Source organism: Gorilla gorilla, chromosome 1, assembly GCF_029281585.2.
Source record: "Gorilla gorilla gorilla isolate KB3781 chromosome 1, NHGRI_mGorGor1-v2.1_pri, whole genome shotgun sequence".
NCBI lineage: Eukaryota > Metazoa > Chordata > Mammalia > Primates > Hominidae > Gorilla > Gorilla gorilla.
In genome coordinates this window covers 155,738,347-155,761,413 of record NC_073224.2, presented here as the reverse complement: position 1 = coordinate 155,761,413, position 23,067 = coordinate 155,738,347, and the positions used below count along the sequence as shown (strand labels likewise).

General features: G+C 38.4%; 1 protein-coding gene and 1 pseudogene across 8 annotated transcripts in view; both read left to right on the top strand.

Moving 5' to 3' along the window:
• Positions 1 to 4,931, top strand: part of PRKACB (protein kinase cAMP-activated catalytic subunit beta) — a 162,322-nt gene extending 157,391 nt beyond the window's left edge. For all 8 annotated transcript variants that reach the window (XM_019022068.4, XM_063697409.1, XM_004026034.4 and 5 more), the window contains one exon: positions 1,617 to 4,931. In XM_019022068.4, coding sequence (XP_018877613.1) covers positions 1,617 to 1,742 — 126 coding nt within the window. In that variant the 3' untranslated portion in view covers positions 1,743 to 4,931. The remainder of the gene's footprint in view (positions 1 to 1,616) is intronic.
• Positions 4,932 to 10,605: 5,674 nt separating this feature from the next.
• On the top strand, positions 10,606 to 11,003 carry LOC101136774 (NEDD8-like; annotated as a pseudogene).
• Positions 11,004 to 23,067: the final 12,064 nt, after the last annotated feature.

Here is a 23,067-nt window from a genome sequence, read left to right as displayed (position 1 = left end):
TTTGGTCTTTTCACATAGTCCCATATTTCTTGGAGGCTTTGCTTGTTTCTTTTTATTCTTTTTTCTCTAAACTTCCCTTCTCGCTTCATTTCATTCATTTCATCTTCCATCGCTGATACCCTTTCTTCCAGTTGATCGCATCGGCTCCTGAGGCTTCTGCATTCTTCACGTAGTTCTCGAGCCTTGGTTTTCAGCCCCATCAGCTCCTTTAAGCACTTCTCTGTATTGGTTATTCTAGTTATACAGTCTTCTAAATTTTTTTCAAAGTTTTCAACTTCTTTGCCTTTGGTTTGAATGTCCTCCCGTAGCTCGGAGTAATTTGATTGTCTGAAGCCTTCTTCTCTCAGCTCATCAAAGTCATTCTCCGTCCAGCTTTGTTCCGTTGCTGGTGAGGAACTGCGTTCCTTTGGAGGAGGAGAGGCGCTCTGCTTTTTAGAGTTTCCAGTTTTTCTGCTCTGTTTTTTCCCCATCTTTGTGGTTTTATCTACTTTTGGTCTTTGATGATGGTGATGTACAGATGAGTTTTTGGTGTGGATGTCCTTTCTGTTTGTTAGTTTTCCTTCTAACAGACAGGACCCTCAGCTGCAGGTCTGTTGGAGTACCTGGCCCTGTGAGGTGTCAGTCTGCCCCTGCTGGGGGGTGCCTCCCAGTTAGGCTGCTTGGGGGTCAGGGGTCAGGGACCCACTTGAGGAGGCAGTCTGCCCGTTCTCAGATCTCCAGCTGCGTGCTGGGAGAACCACTGCTCTCTTCAAAGCTGCCAGACAGGGACATTTAAGTCTGCAGAGGTTACTGCTGTCTTTTTGTTTGTCTGTGCCCTGCCCCCAGAGGTGGAGCCTACAGAGGCAGACAGGCCTCCTTGAGCTGTGGTGGGCGTGTCCACCTAGTTCGAGCTTCCCAGCTGCTTTGTTTACCTAAGCAAGCCTGGGCAATGGCGGGCGCCCCTCCCCCAGCCTCACTGCCGCCTTGCAGTTTGATCTCAGACTGCTGTGCTAGCAATCAGCGAGACTCTGTGGGCGTAGGACCCTCCAAGCCAGGTGCGGGATATAATCTCCTGGTGCGCCGTTTTTTAAGCCCATGGGAAAAGTGCAGTATTTGGGTGGGAGTGACCTGATTTTCCAAGTGCCATCTGTCACCCCTTTATTTGACTAGGAAAGGGAACTCCCTGACCCCTTGTGCTTCCCGAGTGAGGCAATGCCTTGCCCTGCTTCAGCTTGCGCACGGTACGCGCACCCACTGACCTGCGCCCACTGTCTGGCACTCCCTAGTGAGATGAACCCGGTACCTCAGATGGAAATGCAGAAATCACCCATCTTCTGCGTCTCTCACGCTGGGAGCTGTAGACCGGACCTGTTCCTATTCGGCCATCTTGGCTCCTCTCTTATCCCAGAAATTTCTTAAGTATTTTGTTGACCTGCATACTTCCTTGAATCAAAATGTTGAGGTTAATAGCTAACCTACTGCTTGCTGCTTCTTCTAGCACTATTATATTTTAGGAACCTAGTGGCATCTAAAGATTTCACCGTGTAATAACAGTGGGAATTTATTTTTCTTGGTGTTTGGAAACTCTCAGGAATTTTTTTTCCTTTTTCTTATTTTTCTCTCCCTCTCAATTATAGGTTGAAGCTCCATTCATACCAAAGTTTAGAGGCTCTGGAGATACCAGCAACTTTGATGACTATGAAGAAGAAGATATCCGTGTCTCTATAACAGAAAAATGTGCAAAAGAATTTGGTGAATTTTAAAGAGGAACAAGATGACATCCGAGCTCACACTCAGTGTTTGCACTCTGTTGAGAGATAAGGTAGAGCTGAGACCGTCCTTGTTGAAGCAGTTACCTAGTTCCTTCGTTCCAACGACTGAGTGAGGTCTTTATTGCCATCATCCCGTGTGCGCACTCTGCATCCACCTATGTAACAAGGCACCGCTAAGCAAGCATTGTCTGTGCCATAACACAGTACTAGACCACTTTCTTACTTCTCTTTGGGTTGTCTTTCTCCTCTCCTACATCCATTTCTTCCTTTTCCAATTTCATTGGTTTTCTCTAAACAGTGCTCCATTTTATTTTGTTGGTGTTTCAGATGGGCAGTGTTATGGCTACGTGATATTTGAAGGGAAGGATAAGTGTTGCTTTCAGTAGTTATTGCCAATATTGTTGTTGGTCAATGGCTTGAAGATAAACTTTCTAACAATTATTTTTACTTTGAGTAGCTCAGACTTGGTTTTGCCAAAACTCTTGGTAATTTTTGAAGATAGACTGTCTTATCACCAAGGAAATTTATACAAATTAAGACTAACTTTCTTGGAATTCACTATTCTGGCAATAAATTTTGGTAGACTAATACAGTACAGCTAGACCCAGAAATTTGGAAGGCTGTAGATCAGAGGTTCTAGTTCCCTTTCCCTCCTTTTATATCCTCCTCTACTTGAGTAATGAAGTGACCAGCCTGTGTAGTGTGACAAACGTGTCTCATTCAGCAGGAAAAACTAATGATATGGATCATCACCCAGATTCTCTCACTTGGTACCAGCATTTCTGTAGGTATTAGAGAAGAGTTCTAAGTTTTCTAAACCTTAACTGTTCCTTAAGGATTTTAGCCAGTATTTTAATAGAACATGATTAATGAAAGTGACAAATTTTAAAGTTTCTCTAATAGTCCTGATCATAAACTTTTTAAAGGAAAATAAGCAAACTAAAAAGAACATTGGTTTAGATAAATACTTACACTTTGCAAAGTCAAAAATGGCTTGATTTTTGGAAACAGTATAGAGGTATTCATATTTAAATGAGGGTTTATGTTTGCTTTGTTTTGTAACCGTTAAAAAGAAGTTGTTTCCAGCTAATTATCCTGGTGTACTATATTTGTGAGCCTAGGGTAGGGGCACTGCTGCAACTTCTGCTTTCATCCCATGCCTCATCAATGAGGAAAGGGAACAAAGTGTATAAAACTGCCACAATCGTATTTTAATTTTGAGGTATGATATTTTCAGATGTTTCATAATTTCTAACCTCTTTTCTCTCAGTAAACAGAATGTCTGATCAATCGTGCGGATACAATGTTGGTATTTGAGAGGTTAGTTTTTTTCCTACACTTTTTTTTGCCAACTGACTTAACAACATTGCTGTCAGGTGGAAATTTCAAGCACTTTTGCACATTTAGTTCAGTGTTTGTTGAGAATCCATGGCTTAACCCACTTGTTTTGCTATTTTTTTCTTTGCTTTTAATTTTCCCCATCTGATTTTATCTCTGCGTTTCAGTGACCTACCTTAAAACAACACACGAGAAGAGTTAAACTGGGTTCATTTTAATGATCAGTTTACCTGCATATAAAATTTATTTTTAATCAAGCTGATCTTAATGTATATAATCATTCTATTTGCTTTATTATTGGTGCAGGTAGGTCATTAACACCACTTCTTTACATCTGTACCACACCCTGGTGAAACCTTTGAAGACATAAAAAAATCCTGTCTGAGATGTTCTTTCTACCAATCTATATGTCTTTCGGTTATCAAGTGTTTCTGCATGGTAATGTCATGTAAATGCTGATATTGATTTCACTGGTCCATCTATATTTAAAACGTGCAAGAAAAAAATAAAATACTCTGCTCTAGCAAGTTTTATGTAACAAAGGCATATCGTCATGTTAATAAATTTAAAACATCATTCATATAAAATATTTTGATTTTCTTGTATTTCATTTAGACCCAAGAACATGCTGACCAATGTATTCTATATGTAAACTACAAATTCTATGGTAGCTTTGTTGTATATTATTGTAAAATTATTTTAATAAGTCATGGGGATGACAATTTGATTATTACAATTTAGTTTTCAGTAATCAAAAAGATTTCTATGAATTCTAAAAAATATTTTTTTCTATGAAATTACTAGTGCCCAGCTGTAGAATCTACCTTAGGTAGATGACCCCTAGACATACGTTGGTTTTGAGGGCTATTTAGCCATTCCATTTTACTCTCTATTTAAAGGCCGTGAGCAAGCTTGTCATGAGCAAATATGTCAAGGGAGTCAATTTCTGACCAATCAAGTACACTAAATTAGAATATTTTTAAAGTATGTAACATTCCCAGTTTCAGCCACAATTTAGCCAAGAATAAGATAAAAACTTGAATAAGAAGTAAGTAGCATAAATCAGTATTTAACCTAAAATTACATATTTGAAACAGAAGATATTATGTTATGCTCAGTAAATAATGAAGAGATGGCATTGTGTAAGAAGGAGCCCTAGACTGAAAGTCAAGACATCTGAATTTCAGGCTGGAAAACTATCAGTATGATCTCAGTCTCAGTTCTCTTGTCTGTAAAATGGAAGAACTGGATTAGGCAGTTTGTAAGATTCCTCCTAACTTTCACAGTCGATGACAAGATTGTCTTTTTATCTGATATTTTGAAGGGTATATTGCTTTGAAGTAAGTCTCAATAAGGCGATATATTTTAGGGCATCTTCTTATCTCTGACAGTGTTCTTAAAATTATTTGAATATCATAAGAGCCTTGGTGTCTGTCCTAATTCCTTTCTCACTCACCGATGCTGAATACCCAGTTGAATCAAACTGTCAACCTACCAAAAACAATATTGTGGCTTATGGGTATTGCTGTCTCATTCTTGGTATATTCTTGTGTTAACTGCCCATTGGCCTGAAAATACTCATTGTAAGCCTGAAAAAAAAAAACTTTCCCACTGTTTTTTCTGCTTGTTGTAAGAATCAAATGAAATAATGTATGTGAAAGCACCTTGTAAACTGTAACCTATCAATGTAAAATGTTAAGGTGTGTTGTTATTTCATTAATTACTTCTTTGTTTAGAATGGAATTTCCTATGCACTACTGTAGCTAGGAAATGCTGAAAACAACTGTGTTTTTTAATTAATCAATAACTGCAAAATTAAAGTACCTTCAATGGATAAGACAATTGATTGAGTCGTGAATTCTACTTGGTGCCCTCATCTCCTGATTTATTTTCCGCTGATACAAGAGATGCTTATAGATTCCTAGTTTTTATGTGTTTGGGTTGATTTCTGGGTGGTGGGAGCAGAGCACATTGGGGAGGAATATATCCACCAGTCTACTCACACTGGATGTTTACTAAGAAACTGCTAGATTCATTTAATAGTTTCTCAAAAGTGTTTCTACTTTCTTCTCATTTCTCATATTGGTTCAGATTACTGCTAACATAGTGTTCTAAATATTCATATTTAAAGGATTTGATACTTCAAGAGCACTCATCCTTCTATTGTAACAATGAACTATTAATTTCTAATTTTTTCTTCAGGAGTGTTTTTGAGCTTCACATTACCTCTTTTCATTTTAGACAGGTTAGTTAGTGTGTATTTCCATAGTTGTCTTTTACCTCAAGAAATAGTCATTTCTTTAGATAATTATTTTAATGGCTTGCCATTTTGTATGATTGTTCTTGCAAACATTTCTATTTATGCATTTTATAACATGGAGCTTACTATTTTTATACCAGTGCTCACTTCATTTTATCATTATCAGGGCTTAATATAAATTCAGTTTTCTCATTTCCTTGTAAAACTAATTACAAAAATCTAGGTGTGTCTTTACTGAAGAACTATCATCATTTGAAATCTGTTTAGCTGTAAATTTTCTCTTGTGCACAAATACTGGATATGAAGTTAAGTACTTATTTTCATTTAAGCTTTCCTGACGATTTTCCATATGCTTATTTAATAGCCTTTATGCCGTTGTTATGACCTGGATTGTGAACTGTGAACAAAATTCATACTGAAATTCTAACCACTAGTACCTCAGCATGTGATTGTTTTAGGAGGTAAGGCCTTTGAAGAGGTAATTAAAGTAAAATGAGGTCATATGGGAAGACTTCATCCAAGATGATTGATGTCCTCATAAGAAGCACACAGACAAAGGGAGGACCACATAAAGACATAGGAAGAAGATGACCATCTATAGGGCAAGGACAGAGGCCTCCGAAGAAACTGACTTTGCCAACATCTTGACTTGGGATTTCTAGACTCAAGAATTGTGAAAAATAAATTTCAGTTGTTTAAGCTGCCCAGTCTGTGATACTTCATCATGGCAGCCATAACAAACTATAATACACCCTCTGTGCTAAGTATTCTCATGGTGAAAGACTTGCATTGATTTCCCTTCGTATGCTTTATACGTGGGCAAAACTGAATTTACCAAAGGCAAAAAAAAAAAAATCAGTGTGGTCACAAACCTCAGTGCACCTGCTATCTTGTTTCTATTCTTCCTGGAATACAAGCAGGAAGTAGAAAACAGTAGCCACTGAGATACTGGGAGTAAGGGAAAGCATGAGTAACTCAAACCACTACTAACTCCAGGCCAGACTTACCCATGGAAGGATAGCCCTTCTCTCAAATCAGTGCTAATATAACATAAAATTAAGCACACCAGATTCATTGAGTTTACAGTCTCTGCTCATCTTTTAGTGGTGATACTAACAATGAAATGGCCAAAAGGAAAGTGGGAGTGCAAATAAAGGGTTAATGAGAATACCCCAGCTGGTTCTTCCTCTCCTGATTATCAGAGGTTAGTAATGCTCACAGCAAATGATGACCTTAATGTATTAGTTTTCTACTGCTGCTCTAACAAGTCTCCACAAACTTAGTAGCTTAAAACAACATAAATTTATTTTCTTATAGTTCAGGAGTTCTAACAACCAAAATGAGCCACACTGGGTTAAAATCAGGGTGTTGGCAAGCATGCATTTCTTTCTGGAGGCTCTAGGGAAGAAGCCATTTCCACATCTCTTCCACCTTCTAGAGGCCACCTGCTTTCCTTGACTCATGATGCCATTCCTCCATCTTCAAAGCCAGAAACATTGGGCCAAGTCCTTCTCATGCCGCATCACTCTCACTTTCTCTTCTGCCTCCCTGTTTCACTTTTAAAGACCCTTGTGATTATGTTAGACCCACCTCAGTAATCCAAGTTAATCTCCCTATTTTATCTATTTATTATTTTAAAAAATTTATTTTTTATTTCAATAGGTTTTTGGGGAACAGGTGGTGTTTAGTTACACGAATAAGTTCTTTAGTGGTGATTTCTGAGATTTTGGTGCCCTCATCACCCAAGCAGTGTACACTGTACCCAGTGTGTAGTCTTTTATCCTTCACACCCCCCCACCCTTTTCCCCGAGTCCCCAAAATCTATTGTATCACTCTTATGCCTTTGTGTCCTCATAGCTTAGCTCCCAATTGTGAATGAGAACATATGATGTTTGGTTTTCTATTCCTGAGTTACTTCACTTAGAATAATAGTCTCCAATCCCATACAGGTTGCTGCAAATGCCATTAATTCATTCTTTTTTATGACTGAGCAGTATTCCATGGTGTATATAAACCACATTTTCTTTATCTACTCATTCATTGTTGGGCATTTGGGCTGGTTCTGTGTTTTTGCAATTGCGAATTGTGCTGCTGTAAACATGCATGTACAAGTATCTTTTTCATATGACTTCTTTTCCTCTGGGTAGATACCCAGGAATGGGATTGCTGGATCAAATGGTAGATCTACTTTCAGTTCTTTAAGGAATCTCCGCACTGTTTTTCATAGTGGTTGTACTAGTTTACATTCCCACCAACAGTGTAAAAGTGTTCCCTTTTCACCGCATCCACGCCAACGTCTATTTTTTTTTTTTTTTCCATTATGGCCATTCTTGCAGGAGTGAGATGGCATTGCATTGTGGTTTTGATTTGATTTCCCTGATAATTAATGATGTTGAGCATTTTTCCATATGCTTGTTGGCCATTTGTACATATTCTTTTGAATGTGTCCTTAGGCTACTTTTTGGTGGGATTTTGTTTTGTTTTGTTTTGTTTTGAGACAGAGTCTCGCTCTGTCTCCCAGGCTGGAGTACAATGGCACGATCTTGGCTCACTGCAACCTCTGCCTTCTAGGTTCAAGTGATTTTTCTGCTTCAGCCTCCCAAGTAGCTGGGATTACAGGCATGCACCAGCACGCCCGGCTAATTTTTTGTATTTTTAGTAGAGATGGGATTTCACCATATTGGCCAGGCTAGTCTTGAACTCCTGACCTCAAGTGATCCACCTGCCTCAGCCTCCCAAAGTGCTGGGATTACAGGCGTGAGCCACCATGCCTGGCTGGGATTGTTTGTTTTTTACTTGCTGAGTTGAGTTCTTTGTAGATTCTGGATATTAGTCCTTTGTCGGATGTATAGGTTATGAAGATTTTCTCCCACTCTGTGGGCTGCCTGTTAACTCTGCTGATTATTTCCTTTGCTGTGCAGAAGCTTTTTAGTTTAATTAAGTCCCATCTACTTATCTTTGTTTTTGTTACATTTGCTTTTGGGTTCTTGGTCATGAAGTCTTTGCCTACGCCAGTGTCTAGAAGAGTTTTACTGATGTTATCTTCTGGAATCTTTATGGTTTCAAGTCTGAGATTTAAGTTTTTGATCCATCTTGAATTGATTTTTGTATAAGGTGAGAGATGAGGATCCAGTTTCATTCTTCTACGTGTGGCTTGTCAATTATCCCAGCACCATTTGTTAAATAGGGTGTCTTTCTCTCACTTCATGTTTTTGTTTTGCTTTGTCGAAGATCAGTTGGGTGTAAATGCTTGGCTTTATTTCTGCGTTCTCTATTCTCTTCCCTTGGTCTATGTGCTTATTTTTATACCACTACCATGTTGGTACTGGTTTTATAAACTTCTTAATAATAATATGACTGGTACTGATTTTTTTTAATCTGAAGTATATTTGTTTGGCTCTCTATTCGTCATTACCTCTGTAACAAAATTATTCTATTAATACATTTTCTCAGTTGAAATACCAAGAATGGTTTTTATTTTCCTGACTGGACAACCAATTGACATTTCCATTGTTACCACTCCCTTCTACGTTGTACTGAATAATCCTAGCCATCACTCTATGAAAAGAAACAACAATGGTAAAATGAAGACCATTCCAAATGAAAGAGAATATTTACTACCAATAGATTCTCATTAAGGAATTCCAAAATTGTACTTTAGGAAAATGGTCCCACAAAGAAGAAACAGCCTCAGGGAAATCTGAAGGAAAGAAATAAAAAAAGAGAAACAAACCCCCCAAATAAACATCATTAGGAATAAGAATTTAGCTACAGAATAGCTTGTAAAACTTAGAAGAGAATTGTGGTCAGGTTAAAACTTTAAAAACACAAACCCATCCTTTCCTCCCTCCACTCTCCCTCCCCAAACACGCTGATACAATGATAGAGCATGTTTTAAAATATCTTTAATGACATACATTGCACTCAGAACAAGATAAACGTCTCCAGACACCAGACGCAGAATGGAAATGGTGTTAAGTGGTGGCTGAAGCCACAGACACTAATATACAGAAAAGGCTTTTATTATAGTGAGATAATTTCAGCAAATGCAAAATAAAAAGATTAAAGAAAATTCAGAGATGGTAATGGATATTGAAAACAAAGATGATCCACAGTTAGTATAAGAAGCTAATAAATACAATAGAAAAATTATTCAAATATATCATACAGAAAGTTCATCTCCAAAATGAAAGAAGAACTAAATTTACATGCTGAAAGAACACCTGTTTTTCAGGAAAAATTGACATACTGCTTTCAACACCAAACCATATTCTGGTGAAGGTTTTGCATTTTAACAATTAAAATATTATGCATAAAAATCAACCCCCAAGACTGGGGGTGGGGGTGGGGAGGGAACCAGGCTGGCCTCAGAAGTCTCCACAATAATATTCCATGCCAAAAGATAATTACATAATGGCTATAAAGTTCTAGGGAAAAGAAAGTATAAGCCAAGAATATTATACCCAGCCAAGTTGCATTTAATTTAAAGGCACAAAGCAGACAGCTTTAAATATCAAAAAGAAAAATTATAGAAAACCAAATGAAGAATGTAGTAATATAGAAGCAGTGATGTAAAGCTTGTGGTAAACTCTGAATCTGTCTTAATGTAGTTCTAATTATAAGCACCTATGATGATTACAATCATAGAACTGAATGTAAATGTTTTAAACCTTGGCAAACTTAGAATAATATAACTAACAAAGTTGGAAGGTAGAGAAAGAAAGAAGTGAGAGAAGGTAGAAAACTTCTAACGTCCATACATTTTATAGCAGGATGTCAATTAATGGAGTCTAAAATTGAAGTTGGTTAAATAAGATAATGACTCTAACCTCTCAATTTTTTCTTTATGGTTTTATAATTTTTTGTGAGGAAGAAACATATATAAACAGTTTTCATTTTCCCTTCAACTTCTTTTCCTTGCATTAAATTTATTTTCATTTCAGTTTTTTCTAGTGAATTAGATTTTGTAATATAGACAAAATTAAACTGAACACTTTATATTAAAAAGTATAAGCCAGGCGCCAGTGGCTCACGCCTGTAATCCCAGCAGGTTGGGAAGCCAAGGCGGGTGGATCACAAGGCCAAGAGATCGAGACCATCCTGGCCAACACTGTGAAACCCTGTCTCTACTAAAAATACAAAAATTAGCTGGGCTTGGTGGTGTGCACCTGTAGTCCCAGCTACTCAAGAGGCTGAGGCAGGAGAATCACTTGTACCTGGGAAGTGGATGTTGCAGTGAGCTGAGACCACACCACTGCACTCCAGCCTGGGCAACAGTGTGAGACTCTGTCTCAAAAAAAAAAAGTATAATACAATTTTATAAAATCAGTGCTATCTGGAAGAGCAGCAGCGGCGACCGGAGCGGTAGGAGCAGCAATTTATCCGTGTGCAGCCCCAAACTGGAAAGAAGATGCTAATTAAAGTGAAGACGCTAACTGGAAAGGAGACTGAGATTGATATTGAACCTACAGACAAGGTGGAGTGAATCAAGGAGCATGTGGAGGAGAAAGAGGGAATCCCCCCACAACAGCAGAGGCTCATCTACAGTGGCAAACATGAATGATGAGAAGACAGCAGCTGATTACAAGATTTTAGGTGGTTCAGTCCTTCACCTGGTGTTGGCTCTGAGAGGAGGAGGTGGTCTTAGGCAGTGATGGACCCTCCATTTTACCTTCCTACCCTGTCGCTCATAATGAGGCATCATATATCCTCTCACTCTCTGGGACACCAGAGCCACCGCCCCCTCCCTTGGATGCCCAGTAATGTATGTCTACTGGTGGGAGACTGTGAGGACACCAGGATTCAGTATTCCTGGCCCAGAGGGCCCTTGCTGACTATTGGATGTTAGTTTGCAGTCCTGTGTGCTTCTCTCTCTTATGGCTGTGTCCCTGGTTGTCAATAAAATATTTCCTGGCCTCCTGGAAAAAAAAAAATTAGTGCTATCTAGTTAGGTACCTCTCTACCTCTCTACCCTTCTGTCTCAATATGTGCACCGAGAATAGTGTAATAATGTTATCAATGGTATGAGATTTGAGGTTATTTCCTAATTCTTCCCTTATACCTTGTTGAGTTGTTTGCATTCTTTGTAATGATAAAGTAATTAATCAAAGATAAAAATAAACATGCCCAATAACAGAGCATTGATTTCTTAATACATTTTTTTAAATCATCAATCTTGTAAGAGTCCTACTCTTAACAAGCCATTTTTACCAGAGTTCAGTCTTAAGAAACCTTGATTCTTTAATTTCTTTTTTTTTTTTTTTTTTTTTTTTTTGAGACAGAGTCTCGCTCTGTCACCCAGGCTGGAGTGCAGTGGTACAATTTCGGCTCACTGCAACCTCGTACTCCCAGGATCAATTGATTCTCCTGCCTCAGCCTCCCAAGTAGCTGGGATTACAGGCATATGCCAACACTCCTGGCTAATTTTTTTGTATTTTTAATAGAGATGGGGTTTCACCATGTTGGCCAGGCTGGTTTCGAACTCCTGACCTCAGGTGATCCATCCTCCTCAGCGTCCCTAAATGCTAAGGTTGCAAGCGTGAGCCACCGCACCCAGCCTGATCCTTTAATTTCAAGATGGAAAATGTGATACTACATCATCAATATGCTTTTGTGCAAGCCACCAGATGTCACTAAAATGGCTTCTCTAGCATTATTATTGCCATGAAGAAATGTTTCCTCTCATTCTTCATATCTCAAACTCGTGAGAACCCTTTCTTTTAACAGCCAGACCACCGTCATGTGAGGGGAAAAAAAACCCTCTTATCTTCACTGCCAATTTCTTCACCACAATATGCTAAAAACACGTAATCAACACAACCAACTTTTTTTTAAAGTTTTTACTATTTTTTAAATAGTGAGTCAAAGTCAGGAAGCACATGGCTGAGTTGGACTGTTTTCTGTCAATAAATCGTGGTTAATTGGACATCCAAAAAAAAAGCCTCTTTTATTCAAGTAGCAATGTCCTTCTTTGTCACTTACTTATCTGTTGATAACCTTATTCCTGTTTATACCATGGTTCAGAAAATAATCACTAACCAAACAGAAGTTTTTTTCCATGTGATAAAAAGCTGCTGAGTGTTTTTCCTTCATATATCACCAACTCCTAAAATCCAATTCAGAATCTACTCATCAGCCATCTTACCTAGCTTTAAGGTAAAAATACATTGCTCTAGATCATATGCCACTGATAAGCTTTTTCTAATTTTGCTTTCCCTCCATAGATATCACTTGTCAGTTATTTGGGACTGGTTTTACAGATTTCCTAATAATAGTGTGTCCAGTACTGATTTTTGCTAAGGAGTTAGACTTTGAATCGTGCTTTTGTACTTCTGGAATTGATAGTGATCAAACACACTCTCCCTAGCAAGTGGCGGACCACACAGTGAAAAGTCGTTTTTTGCAAAAACAGAACAGCAGCTGACTCTCATAACCAGGAAGGCTGAGGAGGGACTTCTGTCCAATAAGATCTAAAAGATCAGAAGATATAATGAGAACTCTGCCTTTCTCTCTCCACCTCTGGGCCACGCTTTCCTCAGAATTGACTTCATCCTCAATAAGCACTCTCCATGGGGCAGAAAATGAAACCACCAGCTACTCCAGACTCACACTTTCAAAAGAGTTTTGGTCCCAGTTAAAGGAGAAGGAAGTCTCCTGCACTATATCAAGCCCGAAAAGGGACTCTGATTGTCCAGCCTGGGTCAGAGCCTGCTTCTGTGGCTGGACAAGGAGAAATACATGATTGAAAGCCTCATCAGAATTATGTGCATTGGGAGAGGGGTAGTCCTCCAAAGAAAGATGTGCTGGTCAGACAAGAAAATAGCCGATGTTCACTAAAATCTCTTCTTCACCTTTAAAAATAAAACCCAATAATTTTGTATAGAAAATAATTATTTTAAAATAAAATAATTATTTCCTGTTGTTTTGGGAAAACTTTATGGGTTGATGAGGGTGATAGATGTAACATTTCACTGATACCGTACCACTTGTTAAGAAATTATCCTAATAAACAACATGATGGATGAGAAGCAAATAATTGCCCAATCCTACAAAATCTTGCTCTCAAATATTTATGACTTTTTCCTCCTCCTCCCACTTTTATTTTTCTACCACTTGTGAGAAATCATGAAACTCAAAGATTTGTTTCTCCTAATACATAGATTCAAAATTAATATTCTCAATAGAATCAGCTTCACAATTTAGGATTTAAAAATTATTATGAGTTAAAGTATCAATTTCATTATATTCATCACCACTTTTATCTTTTAATAAAAATTTTGAAGACTTTAACAATAAGACATTTAACAATAACGTAATTAATGTGAAATATTATTCAAAACAAACTATACTTTGTTAAGTGAATGTTATTTTAGGGAAAATGACTAAACACTTGTGGGACATTATGGCAGTTCTAAACTTGTTTGCAGATTCTTTGACATTCCTCCTATTGAGAAGAGGGGACATTTCTCCTATTTTCCCTCCCTTTGAACGTGTGCTTACCTTGTTGACTTACTTCTAACCCATATAGTGCAGGAGAAGCAATAGTGTGTGACTTATAAAAGCTGGGTCATAAAAGAATAATACAGCTTCAACCTTGTTTACTGAGATACTCTAATTCGGAGATCTGAGTCACCATACAAGAAGTTCAACTATCGTGCTTACGTCAGCAGCACATATACTAAAACTGAAAGAAGTTCAACTATCGTGAAGCACAATGCTGTGAGAAAGCCCAGGCCAAACGTAGAAGCCGTACATAGTATTCACAGCAGTATCTTCATGTGAAATCTGAACCAATGGCCAGCATATGTAAAGATTCCTCCAGATGATACCAGCCCCATCCATTGAGTCACCCCCAGTGGTCAGTGATCCCAGCTGAGGCCTCAGGCATCCTGGGACAGAGATAAGCCATTTCTTTTGTTACCTGTTTAAATTTGCGATCCATGAAATTTCTAAACATCAAAAACTGAGTGTTTTAAGAGCCTAAAGTTTAGAGTAATTTGCTAGGCAGCAATAGTAAGTGGAACAGATATGCCGAACTGTTAAGCATGTAATGGGTAAAATGCCAGTAAAATTCTGTTGTGTACACATCAGCTGGGCAAAAACTGAACAGCCTAATGATATAACTATAGCAAAGACGTGGAGCAATCAAAAAAAGCTCTCATACGCTGCATTGGAAACATAAATTGGTCAACCATTTTAAAAGGAAAACTTGGCAAAATCTAGTATTAATAACATTGCCTAAGCACATGTCCTGTGACCACATGTTTCACTTATAGGAATATAGCCTAGGAAAACTCATTTGTCTACTAGGAGATAGGTATTTAAAATGTTCTTTGCAAAATTATTTGTAGTAGCAAAAAATTGGAAGCAATCTAAGTAGCCATGGAAATGAAAATGAATAAATAAGTAGAGGTAAATTTACATGATTGAATTATATACAGGTGAGAAAATAATGAATTAGACCTACAAACATCAATGTGGATAAACTTCAGAAGTATAATGCTGAGTGGAAGAAAGATAATTGCAGAAAATTTTCTAAATATACAGTTTATGTAAAGTTTAATTTCTTATGAAATAAGACTATTATTATTACTATAATATTTAAGGATATACATATATGTAGCTGCATAGTGGTTAATTAATTGCAAAGATTATGAAGCCAAACTAACTGGGTTCAAATTGTACACGAACACCAACTGTGTGTCTATGGAAGAGTTACTTAATCTCTATGGACTCTTCTCACCAGCAAAATGGACCAGCCTAACCAACATGGTGAAACTCCGTCTCTACTAAAACCACAAAAATTAGCTGGGCCTGGGGATGGATGCCTGTAATCCCAGCTACTTAGGAGGCTGAGACAGGAGAATCACTTGAACCCGGGAGGCGGAGGTTGCAGTGAGCCGAGATCGCACCATTGCACTCCAGCCTGGGCGAAGAGAGTGAACTCCGTCTCAAAAGAAAAAAAAAAGGGAATAATAATAATAATAATAATTATACCTATCTCATAGAAGATACGAGAAGTTAGCATTTTTAAAGCCCTTGCAAGAGTGCCTGGAACATTAAAGTGCTCCTTTGGCTAATATTGTAAATTGAAAAATTAAAAGAAGTGCATGGAAATGATAAACACCAAATGAAGGGTAATGGTTACCTATAGGGTGGAGAAAAGAAAAGAAATGGAGATGAAACTCAGGAGCTGGGGGCACAGGAATTATCCTGTGTATTATTCTATTTTATTTTATTATTAGTGTTTCCTTTCTTAACCCGGATGACACATATAAGGATGTTAATTGTATTTGTGTACATTTCTGTGTGCCTTAAATATTTCATAATAATTATTGAAAACAACAAGGACTATGAGATTTCTGGGAAAATCTTAACCAAATGTACATATTAAATCTAAAAAATGACACTTCTGGACTGAGACAATGTGGAAATGCTTCTATCAATAAATAAAAACATAGAAATGCTGGGCAAAACAGAACAACAGCTCAAATGCTCAGAAATTTTCAAAAAAAAAAAAAAAATTTCCAGGTGCTATAAGTGAAAGGGGTGCTCAAAGCCATGGTGCAAGCCAAAGCTGATACTCTTGTGGTTCATGGAAATAGTGAGCTGGCTAGAAGCTCTAGGAACTGGCCATTGGAGTTTTATTGCCCACTAGGTCAAAAGATGTTGCCTTAGGCACACACAAAAAGAGTAACGGTGATGGATACTTGTGCATTAAACTTGCAGTCTAAAAACTGAATATCAATGAAAAGGGTACTAGAAGTATCCAACCTTCATCCTTGGCCAATGGCAGAAAAGAAGTTTGTCATTTGGTGGTAAATGTAGGAAAAAAAAAAAAGTTCGAGAAATCACATCTCCAAGCCTGGAACTTACAGAAATATGGGATCAAATGTACAATGTGAGACTTCAAGCAGAGCAATTGATATAGACACTTGTCTGGCTAGTTAAACCCCTTTGTCAGATACAAATGCAAATTCTTATGATGGTCATGCTTTCGTAACCCAATATTTCGCCTGAAAAAATAAACCTAAAAACTGATGTTAAAAAAATTGCAAATCACATAAGGAAATCAACTATCATAAGGGAAAGTTGGCAAATATTAAAAAAAACAGGAAATCAGCACTCCAAAACTTTGAGGTAATAAAACAAAAAACAAAGTAATTTATCTTACTAAATTTTTAAAGGATGGAAGACTGGGAAAAGAACCAAATGGAAATTCTAGAAACAAAACATAACCATTGGGAAGTAAAACAGAAGACTATTGCATAGCTACCTATACACAAATGAAGACAGATCTTGCAAACTGGAAAGAAATGAATAAACAACTCAAATGCAGCATAGAGAGGTTAAAAGTGTGTAAAATATAATAGTTTAAGAGACTTGTAGGATAAAATACTTTCTAGTCCTGCTGTTATGTTTTCACCTGAATTTCTTGTCCTTGAACTCCTGTTTCAAACCCACTATTTCTTACATTCTACATCTTTCACATATTTATATTGGTTGTTTTCCTCAAATCTCCAAGCAACTGTGTGAAAAGTTACCTCTCTCATTTTTTTTACATTGTTTCACCTTCTATTCACTTGCCTTTCCTTGATTCAGATTCCTAATATGGTTTTATTTGCCATTTACATTTTTTCTACTAATTGTTTATGTTCTTTGTTCTAATTTGTGTTTGGGTTGTCTTTCGCAAGAGCTATTTTATGTATACCAGAGATTAATCTTTTGTAGTACATATTGCAACATTTTTTCCAGAATATTATTTATTTTTAAAATTTGTTAGTGGAGCATTTTGCTTCATAAATTTTAAATTTATGGTTTAAGACAGATCTAGTGGTGATGAATGCTTTTAGCTTTTGTTTATCTGCAAAAGCCTTTATTTTTCTGTCATTTCTGAAGAACAGGTTTGCCAGGTAAAGAATTCTTGGTTGGCAGGTTTTTTCCTCAACACTTTGAATATATCATCTTATTCTCTTCTGGCCTGCAAGATTTCTGCTGAGGAATCCCATAATAATTGAACTAGGGCTCCCTTGTATGTAGTATGTTTCTTTTCTCTTGCTGCATTCAGAATTCTTTCTTTGTCTTTGAATTTTGGTAGTTTGATTATAACATCTCTCACTGAACTCTTCCTTGGGTTGAATTGATGGTACATAAGAAGGAGAACTCATTTTTTTTTTTAACACTAGAAACATTTTGTTTTGTATTATAAGCAGAACAATGGTTCCTCAAATATGCCCATGTCCTAATCCTTGAAATCTGTGAATATATTGCTTTACATGGCAAAAAGGAATTTGCATATGTGATTAAAGTTAGGAAATTTTATTTTATAATTTCAACATTTATTTTAGATTAAGGAATATGCACGTAGGTTTGTTACATGGCTATATTGTGTAATGCTGAGGTTTAGGGGTGAATGATCCCATCACTCAGGTAGTGAGCACAGTACCCAATAGGTAGTTTTTCATCCCTTGCTCTTCTCCTCTGCTCCCTCTAGTAGTCCCCAGTGTCTATTGTTCCCATATTTATGTCACGTTTACCCAGTGCTTAGCTCCCGCTTATAAGTGTGAACATGCCATATTTGGTTTTCTTCTCCTGTCTTAATTCACTTAGGATAATAGCCTGATTATGAAATTTTAGATGGGGAGATTATCCTGGATTTTCCAGGTAGGCCCAGTTGAATCCTATGAGTTCTTAATAACAGAGAACCTTTCCAGGCTATGGTCAGAGATAGATGTGATGCTGGAAGAAGATATAGAGAAATTTGGTGTTTGTTGGTTTTCAAGATGGTGGAAGGGGACCATAAAACAAAGAGAGCAGGTGGTCTCTAATAGCTGGAAAGGGCAAATAAAAGAATTCCTCCCTAGGGCCTCCAAAAAGAACCAGTCCTACTGACACCTTGCTTTTAGCCCAATGAGACCCATGGCAGATTTATGACTTAAGAACTATAGTAGATCTGTGTTGTTTTAGGCCACTAAGTCTCTAGTAGTTCTTATAGTAGCAGCTGTGTACTACCTGCAGTCTGAGAGAAGCGGAGTTATGATATTGACGTGTAGCCATGCCGTAAAAAAATATTTCCACACTTAAAATTGCATAAATTTATTTTTGGTTCCCAACCTTTTAGAATCAACCTACATGTAATGTAAAATAAGACTAAAATATGGTTACAGAACAGAAGATAAACATTAATGATCCAAATGACAGAAATTACAAGGTGGAAGGGGTAACAGATGGAAGAGTGCCTCTGTCTTACAAAATTAGAGCTCAGAGACATCACTGAACATTAATAGAACAAGAAAGAGATATTTAAGTAGGTGTGAAGTTACACAAACGTATCCACAAAAGAACTAAAGATATTGGTGTTAACTATTAAAAATAATTAGGATGAAGAAGGAGAGGGGGACATGGGGATATAAGATAATATCTAGAAAGTAAAAATCAGCAAATAGCAATATAAATGTAATTGAGTCACAAAGTTTATTTCACATTTCACTCAGGGCAGAGAAAATGTAGCTCCTTTACTTTATCCCTTATCAGTCTGGCTTTTCTCCCAAGCCCCCACCAGCTGGCTAAGGGAGGAAATAATTAGTGTTTATACTATTCATTTTCAAGCATAATCCAGTCTGATAAATCAAGCATTTTCTTAGAAAATAGTCTCTCAGAGAACACCTCTTCCACCTGACTCTTCAACTAAGATGACATGTTTGCAGGTAGGGAGAGGGCAGGGTTTATCTGTATATCCTCATTGCATGGGGAAAAAGGGGCCTTGCCTTGTGCTGGACTTTGGGAGTGACTGGCCAGCATCTGCAGCTGTTTGGCATGAGACCCATGTATGCCCTGCATTTTTCATTTCCTTTGTTAAGCTCTTCCACATGCCAGGCACTATGCTAGGCACTGGTCTAAGTCATTGCACTTTCCCATAAGTTATCCCAGTCTGCTTCAGGCCCCTTGAGTTCCCCTTCCTCTCAGCTTACAGCATGTTTTGTCCAGACTAGACATTTGGCTGACCGCTGCAGTTGTTCTCAGGTACAATGGCTCTGAGCACATGAATGTACTGTCATCTGTTGTGAGATAGCAGTTGGTATTTAGTTACTAATAACTAAAACACCAAAGATCCTCATTGATTTATTGTGATTTAACATTAAAGCAGATTTGAGTAATCCCTTTAACAGCATTTTCCTAGTTACTTGCATTCTAGTATAACACACTTTCCTGCATGGGCAAAAAAAGAGTGATAGCTATGGCCCCACAAATACCCAGGGGAGTGTATCACACATGAGATCACCATCACTGTGTGCGTGATTGTAGATATGTGTGGAATTGCTGACATGCTTTTTTGAGACAGCTCCTGTATTATCACATTGCCTTTTCCTCACTGTCTGTATCACATCAGGTAGTGTGAACCTGGCAGGCAGGGGCTGTGTCTTAGGCCTCTTTGGATCAACCTGCAGTTTCTTCACATAATATATATTGACTGATTGCCCAGATGTTGGGCTGAGAATACTCTGAACCCATTGGCCCAATAAGGTTATAAGTGGGTGGGTAATATTAGCTGTTGATTCTGGTACACAAACCCCAAAATTTGATTTTTACAACTATATCAGCAGTAGCAAAAATGGAACAACCATGGACTTTAAGATAGCATCTCCCTAGAACCATATCTTGGCTCTATCATCTACTGGTTGTGTAAAATTGAGCTAGTGACTTAGCCTCTCTGATCCCCACTCTCCTCATTTGTAAAATGGAGATTAAAATGCTAATACAATTAAAATACATTTAGAAAGGAAAACCATCTAGAACGTGTCTTGGTTCATAGTAGGTATCCAGTGGACATTCATTCTTTTCTCTTTCCCTCAAGGAAGACAGGTAGATAATATGCTCAGGGACACAGGGAAGATAAAACTTCAAAATCAGAAATATGGCGTTTAGTAACTATGTACGTCCAGGATCTGGTTTTTCTTTTCTGCACCTGGCATCTGCCCTACAGTTGGACAGACTGAGTGACTGGGGGAGCACCCTTGAGGCTGATCTTCGGCCCAGCTCTTCTAGTCGGTCTACAGGCTTTGCTGGCTGGGCTCCCTGTGAAGACATGTGCCCCTTTGTGCCTGTTCCTTCCATTTTTAGACGGATGACTAATCCTGTCTCCGTCTGAGAGAGCAATGCTGTGTAAACTATGGTCCTTGCCCAGATCTATGACTGTATTGCAGAATCCTGCAAGGTTCACAGGGTGCTGGCACTTCCTGAGATGGCATCACCATGGGATTAAAAGCCTGACCTGGAGTGGCCTTCCCCTGTACACTCTACACAGGAGGCTTCATACCTGGAAAGGAACACCTGGGAACACCAAGGAAACACGGAGGAAATAAGCAAAGCCAAATTCCACTCCTGTTAACCCTTTTATCCCTTCTGAAAAATCCCCTTATATGAAACATTAGCCAAGGGTTGTTATTTTGTCTGGGTTATGGGGAAAATCATGTTATTCTAGAAAGGAAATGAAGTGGCATCTCTTGGCAGCCAATTTTGAATTCTGCATTTGAAATCACTCAAAGCACTTCTGCGGCTGGTGGAATATAGCAACTTGTTCAAAGAGAGGAACGAGAAACTCATCAAAGAATTACACCTCCTTGGGGGTAATTTTGATCATAAACAGGACAGATGCCATCTGTCTAGTATGACTTCATTCATTCACTTGTTCATTCAGAAACATTACTAGGCATGTCCATTGTGAGGGCCCTGTGCTAAGTACTCATAATACAAAGACGCTAAGACACAAAGATGGGAGACATGCATGTGAACAAAAAATTAAAGTCACATGAGATGGGTGCAATAAAAACTCATAATCGAAACACAGTGATAGCCTGGAGAAAGGGCTGTGGAAGTTGCATCAAGGAAAGAGTCGGGGAACAGTTCACAAAGAGCTGGCCTTTGGTTTAAGGATGAGTAGGTCTCCATGCATATCAATGAGGAAGGGCATACCAGTCAGAGAGAACAGAAAGCGTTCTCTTATACCCTTATGTGTATAGGGAGCTGCAACTAATGTTCTGTAATACTGGAACACCAGATAGCAATGAGAAACTGGTCAGAAATTAGGTTGGAGGGTGACGCAGAGTCATATCATAAGAGGCGTGGAATGCCATACTAAGGACTTTGGACTTCATCCTATACATTGTTGGAAACCACTGAAGGATGTTAAGTAGAGGAGAGACATGATGTGATCTGAGCTGCCTTTTAGAGATTAGGTTGTGTTATGAACTGAATGTCTTCCCCAAAAATTCATAGGTTGAAATTGAATCCCCAATGTGATGGTATTTGGAGGTGGGTCCTTTGGGAGGTGATTAGGTCATGAGAGTGGAGCCCTCATAAATGGGATCATTGCCCTTATAATAAGAGGCTTGAGAGCTAATTGGCTTTCCTTCTGCCATGTGAAAATAGTAATAGTCATGTCTTCAAGTCTGTAACCTGGAAGAGACCCCTCACCAGAATCTGACTGTGAGGACACTCTGATCTCAGATGTCCAGCCTCTAGAACTGTGAGAAATAAATGTCTTGTTTATAAGCCACCCAGTCTACAGTGTCTTATTATAGCAGCTGAAGCTGACTGACTAAGGCAGGCTGGAATCAGAAAGAAGGATGGATCCTAACAGATGAATTAAAAGAGTGTTGTTATAATCCAGTAAAGAGGTAATCAAGGCCCTAGGTAATGTGCAAAGGAGGGAATGGATTGCAGGACTTGGAGACCATTGGATTAGCAAGCAAGAGACTCTCAGGTTTTAGGCTTGAGCAGCAGGTTTGTATAGGGAGATAATAAGTCAGTGTGGCTGTCCAGCATGTAGTTGGAGATGTTGTTCTCAGCTTATCATAGAGGTCTGGCTGGACTGATAGGCTTACAAGTCATTGTGCACACTACATTATCCTTAGACATAATGTGATCATTTCCAAGAGGAGCAAAAAGAGCAGAGGTTACAAATGGACAACCCAAGGCCAAATACAGCAGCAGATATGTTTGGTTTGGCTTGCATAATGCCTTGAAATATTTAAATTCATTGCCAACATTTAAAAGTTGGGGGACATATTAAACAAAATCTAAAGTTTTAGCTCTTCCAAAAAAATCAGATCTGGCAATGCTGGGCCCACATTCTCACATAGCAAAAATGAGCATCCAGTTCAACACTTGTGTTTCCCTATCCAGCTTCACTCACTTACACTGCCTGTTGGCCCCTGTAGGTCTGAGTTTGCAAAGAGAGGGCTACAGAACAACAATAATAAAGAGGCTTTAGCAATAGAAGGCCCCCCACAAAAATGTCCATGGCCAAATCCCCAGAATCTGTGAATAGCTTATGAGGCACGGCAAAGGGGAAATGAAGACAGCAGATGAGATTAAGGCTGTTCATCAGCTGACCTTAAAACAGGGAGAGTATTCTGGCTTCCCCAAGTAGGCCCAATATCATCACAAAAATCTTTAAGGAGGACTTGGCCCAGATGTTGCTGGCTTTGAAGATGGAAGAATAGAAGAACCTTAAAAATGAAGAAGGGAGGAAGAAGAGCAGGCAGAGAAAGAGTTGTGAGTACAGAAGCGCAGTCAGAGCAGTGCGATGCAAGAAAGACTTGACCAGCCATTACGGGTTTTGAAGATGGAAGAGGACCACGAACTGAGAATGTGGGCAGCCTCTAGAAGCTGGGAAAGGGAAGGAAACATTCTCCTCTAGAGGCTCCAGAAGGAATG